This window comes from Diadema antillarum, unplaced genomic scaffold (genome assembly GCF_040938485.1).
Source record: "Diadema antillarum isolate AM-2024a unplaced genomic scaffold, OU_Dant_1.0 scf00000024, whole genome shotgun sequence".
Classification (NCBI taxonomy): Eukaryota; Metazoa; Echinodermata; class Echinoidea; order Diadematoida; family Diadematidae; genus Diadema; species Diadema antillarum.
In genome coordinates, this window is record NW_027270913.1 from 622,794 (window position 1) to 647,347 (window position 24,554).

The 24,554-nt window shown below is 39.4% G+C and overlaps 1 protein-coding gene across 1 annotated transcript in view; it reads left to right on the forward strand.

Annotated features, from left to right (window-relative positions):
• The window catches only part of LOC139732319 (homeotic protein female sterile-like), a 55,700-nt gene extending 33,501 nt beyond the window's left edge, over window positions 1-22,199 (forward strand). Inside the window, exons 12-24 of the mRNA XM_071643191.1 lie at window positions 268-398; window positions 1,383-1,550; window positions 2,615-2,743; window positions 3,678-3,815; window positions 12,772-12,833; window positions 13,851-14,007; window positions 14,881-15,027; window positions 15,652-16,263; window positions 16,858-16,955; window positions 17,683-17,820; window positions 18,905-18,996; window positions 20,285-20,408; window positions 22,056-22,199. Of these exons, the coding sequence (XP_071499292.1) occupies window positions 268-398; window positions 1,383-1,550; window positions 2,615-2,743; window positions 3,678-3,815; window positions 12,772-12,833; window positions 13,851-14,007; window positions 14,881-15,027; window positions 15,652-16,263; window positions 16,858-16,955; window positions 17,683-17,820; window positions 18,905-18,996; window positions 20,285-20,408; window positions 22,056-22,121 (2,062 nt within the window). The 3' untranslated portion in view covers window positions 22,122-22,199. The remainder of the gene's footprint in view (window positions 1-267; window positions 399-1,382; window positions 1,551-2,614; window positions 2,744-3,677; window positions 3,816-12,771; window positions 12,834-13,850; window positions 14,008-14,880; window positions 15,028-15,651; window positions 16,264-16,857; window positions 16,956-17,682; window positions 17,821-18,904; window positions 18,997-20,284; window positions 20,409-22,055) is intronic.
• Window positions 22,200-24,554: the final 2,355 nt, after the last annotated feature.

Below are 24,554 nucleotides of genomic sequence, written 5' to 3' on the forward strand. Positions count from 1 at the left end.
ATGTGAACACCGTAAGAGCATTCCTAAGAAATTGGGAAGGTTTACAACACTACTTCCATCAGTGCAACTTCAGGACAGCTTGAAGGAAAGTCAGTGAATCGTAGCTGCACAAGAAGGAGAACACTTTCCCTTGATGTAGAGATGATCACTATCTTTTTATTCAAAAAAAAAAGTAAAAAAAAAATCTGAAGGCCTGTGCTTGGCATTACGAAGCATTTTACATCTGTTGCGTGATTGGTTTTTACATGATTTCTCTGTTTGTTGCAGTAGCAGAAGAGTTGGGAGGAAGAACAAGGTCGCTACAAGTGGCCAGCCAGAGAGTGAAGATGAGGACATGGCCAAGCCAATGTCATATGATGAGAAGAGGCAGCTTAGTTTAGATATCAACAAATTACCAGGTAAGTCTGTTCTTTGTATGTATCAGCCTTCACATCATTATACTGCTGTGTTTTCAGAGCCATGAAACTGTTTACAAGACTGTTTATGTTTAAAATACAGTATATCAAAAGGAGAAAGTCACAAGTATTACTTTGATGTCAATTCTATGGCAAAGCTATCGCTATGATGCTAAGGCATATACATATTTATTGATTGATTTTTGCGCTGTTGTGTGTGTGAGTAAAATGTGCAAAGTTGGCATCTTGTCAGCCAAGTCCGGCATGTGAATGTGGCATACAAAGAGTTGATGTGCTCACTGTTTTTTTCAGCCAGCATCAAGATGCTTATGTTCCATTTTGAGAAACGTTTAAAACTGAGGATATATAAAGGCAGTTGATTGTAGCGAAAGACTTCTTATAACAGCTTAACTGGGATTGTTGGACATTATTATAAAAATGGAATCAATTATGTTTACAGTATCCTCTGCCAAAAAAACAAGTAGGCATCGAGAGTCACCGTGGGCAAAATTCAGAAATGCCAACTGTTACTTTTTCTGTATTTTATATTGTTTTATGCTGAAAAATACTGTAAGTTTGTGGAGGAAAAATGCTTTAGAAATATGCCCTTTTAGCCCTCAGAAAACTGCAATGCTGTTTATGATGTTTGCATCCCTGAGAATGTCATGAAAACATGACCTTAGCATTCCATGATGGGCTAGTTTTAAGATGAGCATGGTCTAGCAGAGGGGAGTAAACACCAACGTGGCACATTGAGGAACAAGCTTGGCAAAGGCTTCGATGCTCACATACGATGCGTATTACTTATGGAGCTGTTGCATGGTAACTACTGCTGAAAGGTTGCCTGATGTGCATTAACAAATACTTCCCAAGTGTGAGTGAACACAAGTATCTCACATCAGTACATCATTCCTGTCATTGATTCTGAAAGATTGTTCCAGTTTTGTGATTAAGTTTCCTCTTACCACTACCCGTCCATTTCCCCAGGGGACAAACTTGGCAAAGTTGTACATATAATTCAGTCAAGGGAGCCCTCGCTAAAGGATTCAACGCCAGACGAGATTGAGATCGACTTTGAGACCCTCAAACCGTCCACGCTGAGGGAGCTGGAGAAGTATGTCATGCAATGCCTCAGGAAAAGACCGAAAGCCTACTGTAAGTCCACCAAGTCACTGTTTTCCCTTGTCAGTAATTAAGTTTGCATTGCCTTAAAGACATAATTTACCATTTGCAGATGAAACAAAGACCCAGTGTTAGTTCTTTAAAATAGTTCTAAAATGTGAGTTAGGGGTAGAAATAACCACTGTAAAAATGTGAATAGGTAAAATCAATATTTAGTATTGTTAAATATAATAAATGTGAAACAGCAGTTATAATAAGAATGTTTCCAGACTAAACCGTCTACAGTTCGGTTTATTGAGAAAAATACAGATATCTCCTTATATTTCAGGCATTATCGCAAAAAAATTTTTATCATAAGATGTTTTGTGGTACAACAGACCTACACATATGCATTAAATGTCACATCTTGAAAATTTTTTAAATCACTGTTTCCAAAAGTAAATAGGGACTTTGATATGATATAATGCCAAGACTTCTTAGTACTGGTAAGTGCATTGTTTTCCAGTTTGCCCTGTCATATGGTATCACTTCAGAATGGAGATTTTGTGATAGTATACTCCAGTATCATCAAGACAACAGGCATGTCTTTCGTTTGCTTCATTTTGTATTGCCTTTTCTGTTATTTTCCAGACTTATATTGTTAGCATCATGCTGAGTGAACCATCAACAAGCTATCACACTCTTGTTCCCATGCATGTCTTCTTAATTTTGTCCTCATTGTTTTCTGTTGACCATGCCAGATGTGCGAAAAAGCACCTCTGCAGTTCTTGGAAGAGAGTTTACGAATATGTGCACACATAAAGCTGTATCATTTAACTACTTTTATACTGTCCATTTTATTCATATGTACATGAAGACTTCATGCATGCACTGCAGTCAGTGCCTGCAGTGTTTACACCATCACTTTTCTATTGGTGACAGAAAATAGAAAAGCCCTTCAAGTGAAGATGGCACACCACCTTTCGTGAAAGCCTGAAAAATGATTTTTCTTTCACAGAGGCTATGTAGTTCACCTTCACTACAATACAAATCTCTGTTCTGTAGGTGCATGCTCTTCTTAGTGCAAAATTAATTTTAAAATTCCATCACCCACACAGCCAATAAGAAGGGCCAGACCAAGTCAAAACAGGATGCCCAGAGGGAAAAGCAGAAGGAACTTGAGGATCGCCTGAAGGACGTCACTGGACAACTTGGTGGCCAGTACAACAAAAAGGCAGCCAAGAAAGGTAACCATGTTTTGTGAGCAGAGAAAGTGTGAGATATAAAGAGTAACAAGAAACTAAACATATTTTTTTCTTTGCCTTTTTTCTTTGTTAACTCTAATTTCATTAAAGGAGCTTTCAGCATGCTGCTCAGTATTTCAACTTAGCAAGTCACGCATATGTTTGATGTTCCGTGGGATTGAGTGTAATGAAGCAGGCTTCAGTAGGGACCCAGACTCTGCCTCTGTCGGGACAGTGCAAACAACACAATTCTGTGTTCATGCTAAATTTCTTTGTTCTTTAATCCAAGTTTCATACAGATGCAGTGTACATAACAAAGATATGTACTTCAAAAAAAAAAAAGTGATCAGAAGTGAAATTCCCTAATAAACAAACATGCATGTAAACATTGTGTTCTTCATGAAAGCTAAGTATGTATTGCAACAGAGCCTACTCAATGCATTGTCACCAGCAAAATTTGATTTCTGCCAATTCTGCCATGTTTCAGTCATGTATGATAGGATTTAGAATCATACAATGAAAATCTGGCTTTGTGCTTATTTCTTCAAAGAGTATAACATATTTCTGTTCTGTGTAATACATGTAGGGTCAGGTTATCACTTGCATACTGCTATCAAGCTTATGGATTGATGGAAATTCCATGCATTGTTATCTTGAAGTAGAACTGCATTTTCCTTTTGATCTCATTGTGTCATGAAAAATAGAATATATGGCTGTAAATGTCAATGTCATTTTGTAGGTTTTCTTGATGCCTTAATTTCTGTATAGCTCATGTAGTTTGTTTTTGAAGGGAACAGTAAGTTCTGCAAATGCCTTTTCTCATTTGAGGGAATTAATTATTTCTGTGATTTATTTGCAGGGGAGTGTAGAATGGGTTACTACATCCATAACATATCTGACGCCACTAAAATGTTTTGTTTCTTTTCCCTCCACACAGCTCAACAGGATGCACTGATGAATGAGGGGGGCAGAACCGAGCGCCCGCTCAGCGCCAGCAGCAGCAGTGACTCGGAGAGCGATGCCAGCAGCAGCACGAGTGCTAGCTCCAGCTCCGACAATAGCGAATCGGAGTCAGGTAGCTAGACTCAATCCCTCCTCTCTGTCTCTCCTCCTTGCCTTCCTCTCTTCACTTTCTCGTTTTTTTCATCCCCCCTTTTTTTTATCCCCTACATCTTCTTTCTTCATGGGTACATATGCCATGTTGATGTAGTGTCATGCAAATGTTCATTTTTCAACAAAGGAAAGCACATATCAGCAGGATTGTTGCCAAAACTTGTGAGATGAAAATTTCAAAGCTGTAGTCAAAAGGTACCTGTAACCGCAGACTTGCGATTGTTTACCATTATATAAAATATAGACGACCAATGTGTATCAAAAAAAATGTTGCCGTTTGAACCGTTTTTCCACCTTGAATGTGGGTAACATACAAGCAAGTAGCAAGAGGAAGTCAGCCAATCAGGCTCTGTGTCAGCCAGTTCTAAATTTCAGATTGTGATAATGCTGGCTTTTGACATGCTGGAAGAAACCATTCCTTGAATCTGGCTGAAATATTGTCATAGTCTCGGAACTTGGGTGTAATCCTGCTGTCTGGGCTATCCTCGCATCTATGCATACAATGGTGAATTCACATATCTTTCTGTCAAGAAAAATATATTCAATGTGCTTTTTGTGATGGCAAGGGGCACTCTGAGAATCGTGCTTGTTTTTTAATGATGAGCACTGTCTATTTATGCATATAGATGAGACTTTATAAGGTTTGATGCTGAAAAGTCACACCTTTTAAGTCAATATTTTATGTACCTGTAAAGCAGAACTTTTTTCCCTTCTCAAGCTGTACCAATGCAATGTTTTGTTAACAACATTTGGTGAAGAAACAAACATGATGGCTCCTTGTTAATTGCAACACAAGCTGTTAGCCTCATTCCAAATGTTGTGTGCATAGCAATTTTCGCTGCTAAGTTTTCAGTAAGTTTTCTTGCAGAGTTAAGTTTGTAATTTGTCATTTAATGACACATTTGATTTGAAATTATCTGTCAAAATATGTCAGGCAGTCTGGTTTTTTTTTTTGTTATAATTGGCAATTTCTATGTGTTGACAAATTTTGTCATTGATGTTTGAATATTGCAAAAAAAAATTTACAGTTCAGTGTTTTTTCAAGGAAAACATCCAAAATTCATAGGAATCAGCAGCATTAGCCTTCCAAATTAGAAAAATTGGCAGTGATTTTTAAAGTTTCTTGTATAAATTTTATCAAGACGAATGCACATAACTGTAATTTTCCATATCTGTGTAGCAGAATTGTACAAAGAGAAGATTCTAAATTATCCTCTGTGCTCCTTCCAAATCGTTAAACTGCTTACACTATCTGTAGGAATTACAAACAGTAGGTGTGGAATGACTTCACTCTTTATTTCCAAGCAGTCTGATATTCCTTTGTGTGATTTGTGTGTTTGCTAGTAACGAGGACAAAAAGCATTTTTGCGTATTTATATGTTGATTTTTTTTATACATGTCTTAATCGTGAGTGTAAATTGTAAAATTGTTATAAATAGTGATTTGACATGGCTAAGGAAAACGTGCTTAATCCGATCATATGTATGTGACTTGACAAAGAGTTATTGGATGAAAGCACTAAAAGTTTTCAGTGACAGCCTCAACACACTGAATCATAACCCCCACAAAGCACAGTTCTTGGAATATGTGCACATGAACATTTAGACTTCAGGAGAGGAACGAAGGAAGGTGTGGGGTAGCCTGAAGGCTGCTAGTAGGAATTTATCAACAGGCCCGACTCCAGCCAAGGTGTAGTGTCATGTGTGTTTTAGTGAAGAGGAAGGGGGTATGGGGACAATCGCTAAATGTATTCAGCAATCACATCTACTCTGAATCTCAGTTGAGAACCAGCTCCTTCAAAGGGAAGACATTCTGACTCCAATAAACACCAAAGTAAAATTTTGGTTTTGCTCACCGCAAATGGAAACTTGGTAACTTGTGGGGAAAGACAATGGGAGGAAAAAAATACCAACAAACCATCAGCTGCACTTCCTCCATTCTCAAGTGTAGTGTCATGTGACTGCCTGTGAATGATTGTAGAGTGTGTGTCCTGTGCGTGTCGTTTGTGTGACTTGTGCAATGCAAGTGTACGTCGTGGCTGCGCCGGGCCGTGGAGAGCAGCGGCCACACCCCCTTTCTGGCGGTGTGAGCTTGTGCAGCATGGTTTCACGGCCAGACGATAGGCCCTGCAGTCTGACGGCTCGCACTCAGTTTCTCTCCTCTCTTGCTTGAAAGGAGTTTCTGTTACTTAACTCATTGAAGTTCTTTGAATATTTGTTAGCCAAGAGTTCAAGCCAACATTGGATTTTGATTGCAGTACACTAAAGTACATTCAAAGTAGAGTCAAATTGGAAGGATTTTCAGCCCCCTCCATAGGGGATTCTGTACTGCCTGTCAGCTGAACTGGGGATTGCAAAATTATTTTTGAACTCACTACAGTTTACGTTGTATGTCTGTAAGGCAGTCAGTCAATCGATTCTGCATTCTGTGAAAACCAGGTCGTAGGGTTAGGTTCATGATGGTGCTTCACTAAGACACACATCCACTCACTGAGCGCAGCCATTTAGAAATGAATGGTATGCTGATGGCTGGAGCAGGCAAAGCTGCCAAACTTTTCTACTCAATATCTTTGCTCTGTTCCCTCTTTTTTGCCTTTCCCTCAAATGCTCTTTGTCATTTTCTACTTGTTTTATAGCAACAAAAAGAGAAAACGAGAAAAACAGATCGGTTTTCTCTGTAAGCTCAAGAGTCAAACATGTTTTTCTGGTGTATGCACCTCGAAAAATAGTCTCTGGTGTAAATATTCTTTTGTTTTCATTATTGAGATAGTTATCCACAGCTAAGGCAGCACACATGCATGTTCCTACACCCCACATAAACCAAATTTCAGCCTCTCTCTCAGAATGTTCATCAGTATGCTCAATATTATGTCATTGTCTCTCGCCCTTTCCAAACCTGTATACAAAACCAATGACTATTTTTTGAATGGTATTGAGACTCCCACTTGTAAATAATCTTCAATGCCTTTTTACTAGCCTCTGATAAATAATGCTTTCGTACAAAAGAAAAATTTCCAAAAAAAAAAAGAAGGTCTTATTAATTTTGGTTGTTGGTGGTGCTACCATTGTCAAAATTATGATTTGTAGTTTGTGTATGAAGCAGTAAAGTTGTGCCGTTTCTGAATATATTCCTGTTTGAACACCTAGACAATACTGCAATTTTTTTTTCCAATTTGTTTTGTACCACAAAATTAGGACATGAATGTTTCTGAAAATAGCATGGGTAATTTTAGTGTAAATGGCTGTGTATAGTGTAGACTTGTCTTGTGTTTATGGCTCTGATTAGCATTCGACCGTAATCCATGCTTGTAAATAATAAAAGTGGTGACAAAAACCCAGATTTCTTGGCAATTTGTCAGAGAGATATGGCCAAATAAAATCAAATACTTTCCATTGAACATAATTCAGAGCAGTTTGTTTCCAGTATTTCTGTGTTTGTGTGCTCCTTATATCTAAACAAGTACTGCACATAAATCCAATGTTGGCTGAACTGTGTTGGTTACAAATATTTGATCTTTTGCCAAGTGTGGTATTGTAGTTAAGTGCGAGTGTTTCATGACTTGACATATGTGCAAACAGATACATTCTACATGTTGAATTCACCAAGTGTACATCTTTTGTGTAAAATGGAGATCTGCAATGTGTGGACTGTTGCCTGATGTCCATTGAAATTTTGTTTTATCGCATCTAATGACTCATTAATTAATTTTGCTTGTTTTGAAAGTGAGGTCTTGACTTTTTAGAAAAAGAAAACCATCAAAGAAATCTGGACTCTGAAATAAGGGAGAGGGGAGAAGCTTGGCATGTTACATGAAAAGTCCATGAACATCCGTTTTGTGCGGGATTTTTGTAGGCTGAATTACATTATTTTTTTTAGAACATTATGCTGTGCTACTGTTTCATGTTTTTCATTTTCATCGGCATGAGATAAAAACCATGAAAACTTGGGCTCCTTTTATTATTGTGTGATGCGATTCTGAACTTCACAAGATGAGGTCATTGGCTCAGACATTGTTTTGTTACACCAAGATCAACTTAAATGTATGCTGGAGTTGGATGTTCAACATTAATAATGATCCACAGGAAAACTGAAACCTTGGGAAGCAGGAGTTCAGGTTTCAGTAGCAGACAGATAACTGCTCTGAAGGCTTACATTGTAAGTTATTTAGTGTGTGTGTGTGTGTGTGTGTGTGTGTGTGTGTGTGTGTGTGTGTGTCTGAAGCAGTTTGTGTTACCCCTGTGTATGTCTTTTGATGACTGTATGTCTATGAATAGGTGTGACAGAGTGGTTTGAAATTATCTGCATGTGTATTTGAATGGCATTGTACAGTAAAGAGCTATCTTGTAATTTATTGATGGTTTTTTTTTTTGTGTACGTGTGTGTGTTTGTTTTATGGTATGGGTGTGTGTGTGCAAGTAGATAACATGGTTATTGATGTCTCAAATTATGGAATGCTGGTAGCAATGAAATTGTGATGAGAAGGCAGTCCAGTGCACTCCCGTTATAACGAAATTCCGGTTACAATAAAGTAAAAATTAGGGCCACAGCGTTATCCACTGTATGGGCTTTTATTGTCCCCGCCGAACAAGTTCGAGCAGGGGACTATGAAACGGGCTCCGTACGTGTGTGTGTCCGTGTGTCCGTCCGTCCGTCCGTCCGTGTGTCCGTCCGTCCGTCCGTCCGTCCGTGTGTCCGTGTGTGCGTCCGTGTGTGATCAAAATCTTCAATTTGCTACTTCTCTCTCATTTATGAGCCAATTTTGATTCTGTTTGCTTTATATGATAGGACTACATGGGAGCTTTGAAACTTCTACACAGAATTTCAGTCGTGACCTTTGACCTTGACCTTTGACCTATATTGTACATTTTGCTACAAAATGCTACTCCTTCGCCATTTCTAACCCGATTTCGATTCCGTTTGCTTTATGTGATGGCACTAGGTGAGGGCTTCAAAACTTCTACACAGAATTTTGACCTTTGACTTCTTTGACCTTTGACCTTGATTTTTTGACCTATATTGTACATTTTGCTACAAAATGCTACTCCTTCGCCATTTCTAACCCGATTTCAATTCCGTTTGCTTTATGTGATGGCACTAGGTGAGGGCTTCAAAACTTCTACACAGAATTTTGACCTTTGACTTCTTTGACCTTTGACCTTGATTTTTTACCTATATTGTACATTTTGCTACGAAATGCTACTCCTTCGCCATTTTTAACCCGATTTCGATTCCGTTTGCTTTATATGATGGCACTAGTTGAGGGCTTCAAAACTTCAACACAGAATTTTGACCTTTGACTTCTTTGACCTTTGACCTTGATTTTTGACCTATTTCGTGCATTTTGCTACAGAATGCTACTCCTTCGCCATTTCTAACCCGATTTCGATTCCGTTTGCTTTATGTGATAGCACTAGGTGAGGGCTTCAAAACTTCTACACAGAATTTTGACCTTTGTCCTTGATTTTTGACCTATATTGTACATTGGCTACAAAATGCTACTCCTTCGCCATTTCTAACCCAATTTCGATTCCATTTGCTTTATGTGATGGCACTAGGTGAGGGCTTCAAAACTTCTACACAGAATTTTGACCTTTGACTTCTTTGACCTTTGACCTTGATTTTTTACCTATATTGCACATTTTGTTACAAAATGCTACTTCCGGCGGGGACATATGTTACGCACCGCGTAATTTCTACTTTTCCTTGTTGTTTATTTGTTCGGTTATAACAAAATTTCGATAAAACGAAAGAAAACTGCTGTCCCGAGGAATTCATTGTAACGGGAGTCCACTGTATGAGATATTGTGCTCGCTTGTGACACCTAAAATGTGATATATGAGTCCCAGTGCTGGAAGCTGTTTGATGTGTGCGTGCTGTCACAGAAATGAGAAAGGAGGAACTGCAGCAACTTCAGAACATATTTGAGAATTTAACAAAAAAAAAAAAAGAAATTGATCCTCACGAGAGTCAAATATCACTAAAATCTGAATTCTATATCCAGTCCCGAAGACATCGACTCACTGGATAGAGTATGCAAAGTTCACTGTGGATGTGACAATACAGTGGGTATCATGGAGGTAGTAGTAATGTGCAGTAGGAATTACATGACAATGTACTCATTCAGTCTATGACATCACAGTTGAGCTAATGCACAAGAACAACACACACATTCACACATTCTCGTAGAATAAGAAGCTTCAACTGGGGGATATGAAAGTTTGCTTAAGATAACTGGACATATTCCATTGTATTTGTTTCTTGCTGGGAAAATTCTTCATTCCGAAAAATTGACCAGTACTTTAAAAAAACATCCCAAATAGTGTTTAAATTCAGATTAGCAAGAAAAAACAAATAAAGCATGTAGTGTATACATTGTAGGTGCTTGCCTGTAAATACAAAGGTGTATTTTACAATTTCCCCATTTGATTTCTGTGATATCCTATTCACCTATTTGCAGGCATTGAATATGCAGAATGGGCAAGTCATTAGAAACCCTAAGTACCCCCAGGGCCTTGTGAAGGCACTTTTTCATTTGTTTTAAATACTCCTAGCAAACAGACAAATGCCCGGTGTGAAATGTATCCCTTGTTGCCTGGAGTGAAATACTATAATAGCTGTAATCAAGCCTTTTATGAGGACACTCACAAACACATACATGTATTGTGGATGCATGTAGAGCCAGACTGGTAGTTAGTAAAGATACTTCAGTATTCTTAAGGAGAGAGTACCTCCAAAAGTCCATGTGAGATTAGTAAATAGGTAAACCAAATTAGAACCCCCCCCCCCCCCACCCGCCAAAAAAAAAATAAAATAAAATAAAATTAAAAACATCTGGCAGTTTTACTATCAGAATGTTGACCTTGTGTTTCATGGACTTTACAGCATTCTACCAATACATCTTTTGTGTTGCATTCCTCTTGTGCCTTTTACCAAAATCACCAAAATTTGATTTCTTGCATTTTCATGAAATATAAGGAGATGAGTAAGGCCTAGATGAACCTAAAGTGGAACATGAAGGAAAATCTTTCAGCAAGAACACAAATACTCTTATCTATGATTTTCTTACATTTTATTTATTCAGAGATAGCGTGTCATGTTTATTTGTTTATTCTATTTCAATTCGATTATTTTTTTTGTGTGAATTCTATCAATAAGAGGAAGTGCATTATACAAGGTGATACAGTTATTTAACTGTTTAACAATTTGAAAGGACAAATCATTGAATATAGTACAAAATATATACAGGTTGTACAAATGATATTGTAGCCAAAAAAGAAAAAAAAGAAAAAAAGAAGAAGAAGTGAACAATGCACACTTTGGCATTGTAACAAAAAAGTAAATATGGCAATGGAAAAGAGTGTTCCACTGAAAAGCAAAGCTAGTAGGACATGGCTCACTCAAAAAGAAAAACAGTAACACCAATATACCAATATATCATTTATGCTAAATTAAAGATAATATAAAGTTTTGATACCTCAAAAGTTTCCCCGAGTTTCCTTGTCTTAGTTTGTGTTTCAGGTTAAAGTACCTTTCATATAACTAACACTGTGAGACTTACTCACCCCAAAGTGCTCTCATGTCTTAGTAATCATGCAATAATGGTTTCGTACCAGAGCAGAGCGGGCTCTGAAAAATTCGAACGAGCCATTAATTTGCCTCGACGTGGTACCGCGACAATCAATATACACGTATTGTATGAAACCATTATTGCATGATTACTAAGACATGAGAGCACTTTGGGGCGAGTAAGTCTCACAGTGTTAGTTATATGAAAGGTACTTTAATTAACCTGAAGCACAAACTAAGACAAGGAAACTCAGGGAAACTTTTGAGGTACCAAAACTTTATATTATCTTTAATCTATGCACCATTGGAGCATTTGATCATTGATATAAAATGGTACTAATAATAGAAAGCATATTATTATCGGTACTTGTTTTGGAGTACAAACGAAATACAAACTCGAGATAAACAGCAGTGTTACGGCACAAATATAGACATTTATTCATTCATTTGATCTTCTGTTATTGTTTGCAGGAGAAGAAGGTGGACTGCTACCACATAGTGTGAATTAGCCCAACTACACATACAAAACAAACTTATGCTGTACGTCGAACTCGGGTAGTGCAAAGCTGTGCACCCTATAGGAACTGGTTACCAGTTGTACATCTTTACACACACATACTATCATTTGACACACGTCACATGCACACTCACTACAGTCGAGAGTCTGAGAGGCAACATTGGGTGTGCGCTATACAAGGGTGCAAGTTTAACAGCAGTAGTATGCTGTCACACCTATGATCCAGACACATACTCTCTCACACACACATACACCAAACACCCACATACAAGCCCTCAATGCACCATCTTGCGTGGTTCACTTAATGTTGTTGGTGCCACATGTCTTACGTCCAGCCAAATTAAGTTTGGGAGTACATAACTTACAATAAAGTTGGTGCAATATCATCCAAAACACATTTTCATTATTACTGTTTGATATACCCTTAATTTGATATGAAAATATGCCCTTGGCAAGTATTTTTAGTGAGCTTTCAATAGTTTATACAAAGTAAGTAACCATGGAAACTGACAGTCGATATTCAGTATGTGCTAAGTACACTGTATCATGGAATAGAAAGCACTAACCTGCTTAATCCAATAAATCAGCTCAAGAAATGGATGAGCTTCAAGACAAACAGATTCTGCACAGAAGTATGTAATGTCTGGGATACTTCAAGATGATAACCATTGATATTGCAACAATTTTAGATTGCAACACTGAATAGTTCAGCTTCAAAGAATTTGTACAAAAATTCTCACAGACACACAGATAGCTGAGGTCATCACAGAGCACATGGATAAAATTAGAAAATGAGAGATGATCAGTGAAAACCCAACTTTTCTCCCTGAAATAGGTACTCCCAAGAAACAAAGGAAAGGAGGGCGACCGCCTGCTTTGCCCACACAAGCCAGAGAGGTAAAAGCATATATGACAGTAAAGCTTGACGAGAGAGGCTCTATCACACCAGAGCATATGGCCAATGAATGCCCAACGAATTCGAAGACTTGGAAGATATGTTCGCATCCATTGCTAAACAGTTCATAACATGTTTGAACTTCTTTGTATTCATTACCTATTGGTAGGGATTCACAGAGATACGCTGGAGCTGATTTTGAAGATGTCCAAAATTTCCAGCAGATCTCTGCAAATCCCGACAAATAGCTTATGAATACAAAGAACGTCAGACATGTTACAAACTATTCTAGTATTAGCAACGGATGGGAACGTAACTTCAAATCTTCACATTCATTGATTGGCCGTTTATTTAGCATTTGCTCTAGTGTGATGGAGCCTTAAGCTAAAAGCAAGCAGACTTCATTTCCTGTTCTCAGTATTTGATTCCATTGTGTGCAAAAGCTTCATCCATGCCTGCACAAAAGATCACACCACTCACACATAAGAGACAATGCATTTATAGCAATCACAGTTTTAACCAAATCTTTAAAATGTCATGTTTCTCAGATTTATGTCATTCTTTTTTTGTAGATGAATATGTGGAATGAATTATATCTTAAAATTCTGTGTATGAGTTTTAGTCCAAAATAAAATCAACTTTTCTGGATTTTGCTATGAGACTGGAAGACCAAAAATTCGAACTGCTTTAAAAAGGCAAATTTTGATAATTTTGTTGCTTCTTTTAGAACTTGATAAGATAGAAAATTGTATTGTAATTATATAACAATGATTGATGCATAAAGCAATGTCATGGTAAAGTGTGAATGAATTGTGAAATTTTTACAGGAGAACCTTTATTCTTGTTTAAATGTAAGCATTATGTCACACTAGCGTATTTTATTCAACAGCCATTTGTGAGGATTATAGCTATTTTGCTCCTTTTCTTTTCCGTCTTATTCTTCCTTGTCTTTTTCTCATTCTCTCTTTCTTATCCTTTTAATTCTCCATTTTTCTTCTCTTTTTTATTTTGCTTTATAGAAGAGACCATCAGTGCAGGACCAGTCTCTTCATACACCCACTGGGCCTGGTCAGATGGTCAAGCAGACGATGGGACCAGAAGCGGGTTTTGGCCATGCCATGGGAAAGCCAGGCCAGCCCCCCATGCAACTGACCAATGGCCAGTCACAAATTCCAGGTGAGAATGATCAATGGTCAACTGTGTGGTAGAGACATGTAAAACAGGTTTAAAAAAATATTTAAAAAATCCAAAGCTTAATTAGGAGTAAAAAGGGACTGCAAAAAGGAAGGGATATCCAGAGATATGAAAATACTTCCAAGGAATTTCCCAGATGTTAACTTCAATTTGGCGTATTCCACAAGATATTCACGATGACTGCAGAATTGCAGTTTGTACATCACCAGTTTTGACTTGGCTTGGTAACTGACCATTCCCCACGCTAAAATTCTCAACAGTAGCAAAGCAGACAGGTAAAATGTGTAGGATATTGAACACCCCCAAGGAGATGTGCACGTATATTGTCACGTAGCAGTCAGACAGAGTAGAGTAAAGATTAGAGACCAACTATGATGGCTCACAAACATTTGCTTCAAAATAGGAACATAATGATTGTAAAATAAATACACATTGTACCATACAGTTTGCACCAGTACCTGGTCTTCAGTGACATTCTGCACTGTTTTCCCTATTTGTTTTACAGTACAATCAATGGGATTGAGTCTGCATAATTATCCATACAAAACAAATTTAATGTACACAGCACGATGATTTTGATTTTGATTTGATTTAGATAAAATTTATATTACATATTTGAATTTGAAAGTCTTTGATATCTTTATCAAAACTGTACTTCAGATTTGACTAGAGACTGAGGGAGATTCCAACATGTGTGTTGAATCTCAGATATTGGTCCCCACAAGTCTGTGCAGCCTCAATACACAGGAGGGTTTGGTCATCTTGCTTTCATTTTGTTCAAGTATTTTGAGCAATTAGGAAGAGATTTGTATTGACCTAAATGTCATGATGATTTTGTTCTCAAACGTTGTGCAGCTCCACGGCATAGTAGTCTGCCGGCCCTGCCCGACAGGCCGAGTAACAAAGCAGCGCCGCTGCAGAAGAGGAGCCAACGTCAGGTCCTCACTTCACCTTTGACCTCACCTCTAACCTCACCTGGAACGATGCAGCATGGCACCACAGGTTGGCCAGCTCTTCCTGTTTCAAGTTTTCATTCATCATTTCATTTCATGTACAATTAATGTGATCATGATGTCATGACAGAGCCCCAACTTGTTTTTTTTTTTTTTTTTTTTTTGATTCTTTGTTGTTGTTCGTTTTTGTTGTTGTTGTTGTTGAAAGGGGGGTACAATTGAAGTTGATTAAACTTTGTTAAAAAGCATTGTACTCTTATGTCTGTAGCCATTGTTGCACCCATGTATGGGTAGTAGCAACTAGTAGAAAAGCACATACATGAAGGTCAATTGGGCTTGCAATAGCTTGCGTGCGTTCACAGAGGAATTGCAATGAATGTGATTATAATCTCTAAAACTAAGTGCCTTGTATGAAACAAATTGATTGTGACACCGTACAGTGAATGCTACTAAGAGACCGCTTCAAGATAGAAGTAAGGAGCCAACTTTCTGGTCCTGATGAGCACTTGCCATTGTTTGAATCAATGAAGTGCATGTTTTTTTCAGGTTGTATGACTTCTTTGCCAAGATATGTCTGGAGGGACAAATTTGTGTACTAGTAGTTCATGCTGACTCATTACCCCTAGAGAACCAGGTTATAATTCTGTGCATGCTTTGTCTTTGTCATTTTTAGCTTTCCCTATTCCATCACCAACTCTTCCACAAGCCAAACCCCCAGCCCCTGTCACCACTCAGCCCCAGATAACACCCACATCTGCCCCATCATCAGTGCCACCAAAGGCCCCAGCACCAACAACCCCACAAGCTGCCCCACCAGCACCCAAGCCAGAGCCGGTCTCAAAACCCCCTAAACCCAGCTCCACCCCACCAAAGGCGTCCTCCCAACCCCCCGCAGCCCAGCCCTCCAAAACCTTGCCACCTCCTTCCCAACACCAACAACCACCAGCTACCCACCCAGCGCACCAGCAGCCCCCTGTGGGCAGCCACTCCAAGCCACAGGCCAAACCTCAGCATCTCACAGAGCCGCCAAAAGCACAGCCCCCTGCTACCACCCAGAGGCCAGCAGCACCGGAGGTCAAGCGAGGCACGCCTCCCACGGCTGCGGCTTCACAGCCTGTCGTGAAGAACGAGTTTCCTCCAGCCGGACAACCACCAGCGATGTCGTCGATACCCAAGGTTGAGGAGAAGCCAGTCAAGTTTATGGTCAGTGATGATGAGGAGGAGTCTCAGCCCTCTGGACCTACTCAGGCTGTGCAGAAAACAGAGGAGAGTAATGGAAAGACAGGTGAGTCACTACAAACACCCCTTCACTACCAAGCTGTATACTGATTGTCTTTGTGTTCTCCTTGCCTTGTCGCTACGGTGCTAAAGACATCATTGACAAGTAGAGGAAACTGCCTATATAGTGACACCACAGTTAGGTTCTTACAGTATGTTATATGTCATGTCTTAGATATTCAAACACTCAAGTCTAATTTTGTGAATATCACTCAACCCAGGGATTTCATGTGTAGGTCTGTACATGTTTGTAAAGACATGCTGCTAGCAGGAAACTGCTACTATTTACTGGATTATGTATTTTTTGCACAGCATGATAAATACTGTAGATAGATAGACATACACATAGATGGATTAATAGCTAAATGGATAGATATAGAGATAACAGTAAAGATATTGCAATGTGTTGATTAATAAGATGCATAACGCCCATTTGTGATAGGATTAAAAAGATAAGTTGAATTGATTGCTATTTGCCAAGAGTCTTCAATTTAAATTGTCCGGATATGTCTCGAGAGTGGAGTAATTTGATGTATGAAACTACAGTAGGATTGGCCGCTATAGTGTTGGTTAAAGGAGATATTCTCTTTTTCTATCTCAGCTGGAATGGGCCATTCAGAAGGAAGTCTACCATCAAGTGGTAGCTCAGAAAACCTCAGCAAGGTGGACCAAAAGCCCCCTGCTACTAAACCCAAGAAGGTGAGACAAAATAACCCTGCTGTCTACTTCTCCATAGTGACTTAAATATATATACATTTTTCTCTTTTCTTAATTTCTGTATGTTTTTTTTCTTCATATTTCATAAGCCACTTTAGACCAGGAGCAACAACAATTATTTTGTTTTATTCAAAATAGGAACCTATCCATCAAAACCATACAAATTATACCATGTTATGCCTTAAAACTCTTTTTCAACATGCAGTGTTCAATTGTCTGTGCGATCACAGTGTTAGATCGATGCTGGGACGCTAAGACCTTATATCTACAAAATGTCAAATGTTCAGGAGAACACAAAAACATGGCAGCAATGCACTACATCAAATGGGAAAGCCTTCCCTTTGACATGCCGTGGTGGCTTCATTTTTGGGGTAAGACAGCTAGTATATGGACAGGGTATCACTTAACCCGTTCATACTGAATTCTGAAATCCCCATAGACTTGATATTCAGGCCACCAGGTTCCTGTACAGAACGGGTCAAGTGATTATCTCACCATTAATCAAACAAAAAAAGTCATTTTCGCCAAAATTTCAGATACGAGGTCGTGTCACCCCAGCGACGATATGCATTTTGTTATCCTCATCGCAGTCATTGGTTGAAGGAATAGAAATAATGTCTTCTGTCAATCATTTGAGCAAAAATAATGCAAGCGTTGATGAGATTTGAATTGTTTTAGTAATTGGTAATACTGTCACTGCCATCACTAGGACATGAGGATAGCCAACGCTGGCTCCTGGTCCAACCTAGCCAACACATTGACCTCTGCCAAGCCGTCTACCAACCAGACCAGGACAAATCAGAGTTTTGAGCTCTTCAAGAAAGCTGCAAAGGAAAAAGAGGAGAGGGTAAGTCATCACCTAGGTTTGAGGTCAGCAGATCTAGCAAAATCATTTGTAAGATGTATGAGACTAAAATATGCAACCCAACAAATCTTCCTATCGCATATAAATGAAAATATTTCATCACTAGCGATTGGGTCCTTATGCTGGCCATACACTACGTGCAAATGAATGAGATGATCTTACACACCCATGTGCTACACTTGGAGGTCAATCATGTTCACACTTTTGAGTTCACTTGTGCACTTCTGGTAGTGCGGAGTTACTGTGAATCGGGCACGGGCAGAGCATATGTGCCATAATCACATCTAATTTTCCCTGTTTTATCATGGCTCAGACATTGTCACTTCACGATAAAAATGCATTTTTTTTTTTTGAGCTTGCATCATGATATTTCTTTTACTACCATGTAACAATTCATTGGTAGTTTGGAGATTGAGATAGTGCACCATTTTTTCATGTACAATGAAATAGAGATCACTCAGTGCACCGCCACAGCATTGTCGATGTTAAAATGTTACGGAAATTAAATAGCACTGCCGCCATATGAAAGTTTATAGTTGTATGTGATAGGCAGAATTTAAACTGTCTAGTATGCTTCTGCCGCCGTGATAAATGAATGAAACAAAATGAAAAGGATTAGAATAACAGTGATGAGGGTAATGATAATACAACAACAACAACATTGTCCTTAACTAGGCAGGGTAGTTAGATCAGTGTCAGTAGTAAGAGCTGTTTCATGAGCCACAAAGTGGCTCTTGTGTTTGTACACTTGACAAAAAAGGCACTTAGATGGAAAGTGACAAATGCTCATCTGATTTGTGGCGGCATAAAACTGTTTACCCTTGCTCTGAACTTGCTTCAAGGAACATGCCGTGACTGTGGAAGTTGCTGTTGCTAAAATGAGTTAATTGAACACAAACATCCAGTAGGATATACAGTAGATTGTCGCCTATATTGGCCACAGGGGGCAGAGATGCTTTTCAGGTTTTATACCTCATGCTCTTAACAGATGCTGTGTGTTAACCATATACACAGTCGTTTTCCTCCTCAATGTTATTTTTGCTTCGTATTTCCTGCCTCCTTACAGGCTCGTGCAATGAAGCAACAGGAGGAGATGAGAAAACATCAAAAGCAGCTGCAAGAACAAGAGAGATTACGAGTGGAGAGGGAAAAGCAGAGGTAATCCATTGGCCAGGAGCATCTGTCAACATACCACCATCTATTTCTATCACAGGAGACAAAGCCATCGAAAGATCTTATCAGCGTGGTGGTGTTATATTTAAAATTGTATCTTTTTAATCTGACTGATACAACTCTTGACGTGAGTGCATTGTTCAGTGCTGTGGCAAGTGACTCATGTCTTGTTTGGTTTGTGCCTGAAAAGTGAGTGAACACTTGTTGCATCAGGTGGCTTTTCATGTTTACAGAGAGAAAGAAACATGAGGTCACAATGAAAGCGTGACTTTTCCCTTCCCACCTCTGCTTTATTTCTGGACAGAGCTTCATCTTCCATATTGTCTTTTGTCCCTTTCCCCACATACAGGCATCTAGTGTCTGCATTGATGACAGAATAGAGATGATGTGTATGTCAGAATGAAGTGATATCAATTTATGCCCACTTGTATGAGGGAATGTTTCATGGAGGGAGAACACCTGGTCTCCTGTGGGCCATTGTGAGACTAATTTACACACCACAAAGCAGCTGCTCAGCACAGTCCTGTACCTGTGTATGACTGGTTGTAACCTTTTATGTACCATGAGTGCCAATTGCCACAGAAAACCAGGGGGGCGTTTCATCAACGAGTTCGTCGGAGGTTTTCACCAACAAATTTGCTATCAGCCAATCAGATGCAAGGATTTCAGTAGCTTTTAACAGTTGTCAGTGTAAATCACCGACAAAAAGTTTCATGAAACGGTCTCCTGATAGTGTTGTACACAATGTCCAAAGTCCCTGGCACAAAAAGGCTTAATGAAGAAAGAGGAGGAGTAGGCTTAATTGTATTTAGTGCTTTAGCAATGATTGATGGATCATAGCATCAACAGAATGCTGGTTTGAAAGGGTATATGTGGGCATATCCAAGTAATCTCAAGAAAAACAGAAAAATTATTATGGCATGTATTTAGATATTGGCCACATAAATGATGTTCAATCCTGTTTTAACAAGCACAATTATAATGAAATTCACGTTTCATCAAAGTTAAAATCAGATCCCAGAATTATCGTGTATATACTTAATATAATACTTCATTGTATGGCTCTAACAAAATTTTGATATAACGACAGAAAATTGCCAGTCCCAAGGACTTCGTTATAACGGGAGTCGTCTGTATTATAGATCAACACAAGTCAACATGCATTTGTATTGCATAGATTCTTTGAGTCATTACCATGCCCTTAAATGATGCCACTCTTGAAAAGCTGTGGCTGATTACCGTACTCTTTGTCCATCCCCATCTCATGTTACAGGGAGAAAGAGGAGGATGAGGCATTGGAGAAGGCCCGCCACGCCCAGCAGGAAGAAGCCAAGAGGATGCAGTCTATGAAGGAGAGAGAAAGGTTACGGGAACAGGAGAGACGGAGAAGAGAAGCTGTGAGTACTTCCATCCCCCTCATTTATTACCTCCGCCAAGGGAGGAGGTTATGTTTTCGTTACTGTTGGTTTGTTCGTTAGTTAGTTCGTTCGTTAGTTTGTCCGTGTGCAAAATAACTCAAAAAGTAGTTAACGGATTGGGATGAAACTTGCAGGAAAGGTTGAGAATGACACAAGTAACAAACGATTAACTTTTGGTAGTGATCCGAGTTGGGGAATTTATGAAGGATTTTTGATATTTTGGTAGGTAGGGTCATTGAACTTGGGAGTTCAGGCTGCGCGTATTTGAGGTTTGCTTGCGCGCACTATAGTGTGTGCTCTAGTTTCTGCTAGGGCGAGGCGCGCCGTGCAGGTGAGGGTTTATGACGTAACAAAGGCTTCTATATTAGGAAATGGGGCGACTTTCAGCACACAATGCTATAAATACGTATGGGTGGAAATCACTGATATCTCTATGGAAGAACAAGATCAGTGGTGGAAATGAGCTGCATGCTTGGCGGAGGTCTGCGCTCTCAGAGTGTTTTTCTAGTTCATTCTGTGTAGAAGATTGACTAAATCGTTTGCCTGTCTCTTCCACTCATAGCCTTTTGACAAGGCCTCATGGCTGAGGCTTGGAGGAGAGACAAACTGCAACTGTTCACCCATCTCTCGCAATGCTTGGTGTGGCAGGATGGTCTCATTCCTCAGCACGAGGCCTTGTCAAAAGGCTACTAGTATTCTACTCATGGCAGTAACTCATATATTTTGCTCTCTTGCTGGAATCGGTTGTGCTCCCATCTATGAAGACATCTACATAAAATACCAGGTACACAGGATACGTGGTCCGAACCTGGTTAAATAGATGGTTATAGGTTAGGGAAGAAGATTAAAGCATACGTAAGGTATATAATGGAACAAATCTATATACACATCCATAGATGTAGAAACACTTGTACATGCTGCTAGAGTGCCAGACAATGAACTTCCTAGAGGAATAAAACATAGAATACCTCGTTAGTCTTCCATAGTTTTGAGCCAATCTGTGCTCAATCCATTCTTCTGGTCCACATCCTTCTTCTTTCTTTCTTTTTTTTTTTTTTAATGGATGTTGCGGGGCAAAGTGATTGCTGTCTTTGTAACATTCACTGTCCCACATATACTTGATTAGATTTACAGAGCAAAAGTTTCTGTGTACGATTGTACTTGTTCACTTTTAGAGTCAGAAAAGACAACTTTGGCGCCTGTTAACAAGACACTAGAGGATTGTCTCTGCCAGAATCAGTTCACTGCTGCCGTCCATGAATAATGGTCTAACCTGTCTGTCAGATAATATCTGTGCAATTTTATACCTCTCAGTTAAATAGTGCTGGAGTCATATAAAGTGGATATCGATTCCCTGCAAGAATTGTAGATTGAGAACATTGTACCCAGTTGAATGATTAAATGACCTGCAGATAAAGCAGGGCTGCACACTAACCCATTTTTTTTTATTGGTCTAACCTGTCTGTCAGACCAGCATGTAACCTGTTTTTCCATGTTTTTATGGTCCATTCCTGAAAAGTTACTGGTCAGGGACCGTTATACCAGTGCCAGTGTGCAGCGTTAGATAAAGTCTGTACAGAGAGAGTAGGAGATATGACAACCTCCTTTGATTGTCTTCTTGTGCAGATGGCTAATCATATTGACATGAACCAGCAGAGCAACATCATGGCGACATTTGAAGAGACCTTGTAGCACATGGCAGCCACAGCCCTAGACCACAAGGTACTGTCTCAGCCTCAAGTGCAAGGAGCCATGGAGAGACACCCGACGACGGAAGCCCCCTGCCGTCAGCAATAAAATCTTTTCACGAAGACGGCAGAGAGCTGTGTCAGACACACTAAAATCTTTTCACGAAGACGGCAGAGAGCTGTGTCAGACACACGGCCAAGACTTGAGCGGAGACTAGCTGTGTGACCCATAGAAGGAGCACTTTATGGTTGCAGGCTCCAGCCACCTGCCCACTCTGACTTCAACGTTGCTCTTGCATGACTTGGCTCAGTAGAATAGACAGCGACACGCCATCGACGTGGTTGTTCATGTACTATTTCCCGTATCCTTGTGTCTGAGAATACGACAAAATCATCTTCAGTGTATAGTGATATGTGTTGTAAATTCATTCAAATACAGATAGACTACGAGAAACAAAGTATATTCTAATTTTTATACTTTCTGCTGCCACGTGGCGGAAACAACTTTTGATATTGACAATGATCACAGGTAGAAATACATTGTACATATGTACATAATAAAGAAAGCAGGCATTCAAATTCCATGGGCTGTTAGTGGTTGAAGTATGAATACTGAATCCAAGCAACGCTGCACAAATGTCTCGTGCTGTAATTCAATGTTGAAATAGTCGCAATCTAACTTTAGTTGTAGGGCAAGGTGTACATGTTGTGTATGAAATTGTATGGTGAAGTGCTCTGCTCGGGTAAACAATCATGCCGAAATTTAGCCAGTGAAAGACAACGCAAAGATGCTGTACATAGTGCAATCGTGAGAGAGACCAATTTTCTTTTCCTTCCTTTTCAGGGAATGCAGAGGAATTAGCCAATCTGTACACATGCTAGCCATCAAATAGGGTCTGAATGCTGTAATGGGGGATTTCCCATGCTCTCTTCTTGAGAGCTGTACCCCATCCCTGGATTTCTAGAGGATGGCTGGAGCATATTACATTCTTATTAATATCAATACATGAATGACAAAGCATCATGACACACATGGAAAGTCTGGGTAAAGATCAGTTTGAGGCAGACCAAACTGCCTTGATGACTAAAGGCTACACATATCCTCCAGGCCATGCCAGAGACCACCAGAGCCAGCTAACCGAGTCAGGAAATGCAGTTACAGATCACTCTTGTTTCCATGGCAACTTAAGATGATGATGCCCCCCGGATGCTGTCCCTGAATAACAGCTGAGACTCACAAATGTGGTGTGTCTGAACTTGACTGTCAAATGTGATGTGGAAATCCAATAACGACTTTGTCATCCAGTGGCAATGTATACTCATTTAGTCTCTTTCTACACCCCCTTCTTTCTCCGACTCCTGTACTTCACTGGCTATTAACATGAACTCTCAACCAGACTTTTAATATAATTGTATCATTATCACCTCACACTATATCACAAGTTGGAATTGAGGTCCATGCAGTTTTTCCTATTTACATCATATACTTGGTGCTCTAATGCGAGGACCATACATACTATGATCATCATATAGCTTTTATTGAAAGAGGTCATTTGCTCGAGAATCATATCGTCTTAGAAACAAGTATGAGAATGAGTCCTGATGTTCAGCCAGATATCTTGTTTTTGATGTATGTCAATTTAAGGGGTAAAAGGAACAAGTGCAGAAATCGAAACTGAAACCAAGTTTGTGCTTTCCGTCTGCCAAGTGCCATGGATGATTCTTACCATTATCACACCCAAGCAGCCTTGATTTGCTGAGGCGATTCTCTCTCTCTCTCTTTGTGAAGAGAGCATTGATGTATGTCTACTTACATGCTGAGAGGACATCTTGTGTGTAATTACTTTACATAAAATCTGATCTCTTTGTATTCGAAAATGACTGTTGTAAAGAGATGTTTTCGGCAAAGATACAATGTTCAAGTGAAACTGGCGCATTATGACATAATTTTATGCGAGGTGGGGATGTTAGACTTACATACAAGACGTGTGACAGCAGTGTCGTTGATTTCATGTTCTCTTTTTCTCTCTGATTTGTGTCACATGTCGTGGTTTTGACATGTGGTGGGGTGTGTTTGCCACAAGGTTGCCATTTCGCTGTGCACAGCTTCATTGTGTACATGGAGGAGGGGGAAAAAAAACAAACCTAGTAGTATTTATTAGTTGTGCCTCTAGGTACCCAAATGAGAGAGAAGTGGGATTTATGAATATGAGATGTTTCGGGGCATGGAGTTAAATTATCATAGAGCTTGTGTATTGTACTATCACTAGATGGTGACGTTTATTTAAAGTGAGTGGTATCATGAAATGTGTGAATGTAATGGACAGAATGACTTGCTCTATGTACAGACAGAAACCCCACTTGGGGAGCTCTTACGTGAGAAAGCATTCACCTTCTGTTGTTAACCTTCCATTGTGTTGACACGCGTTTGTAATAT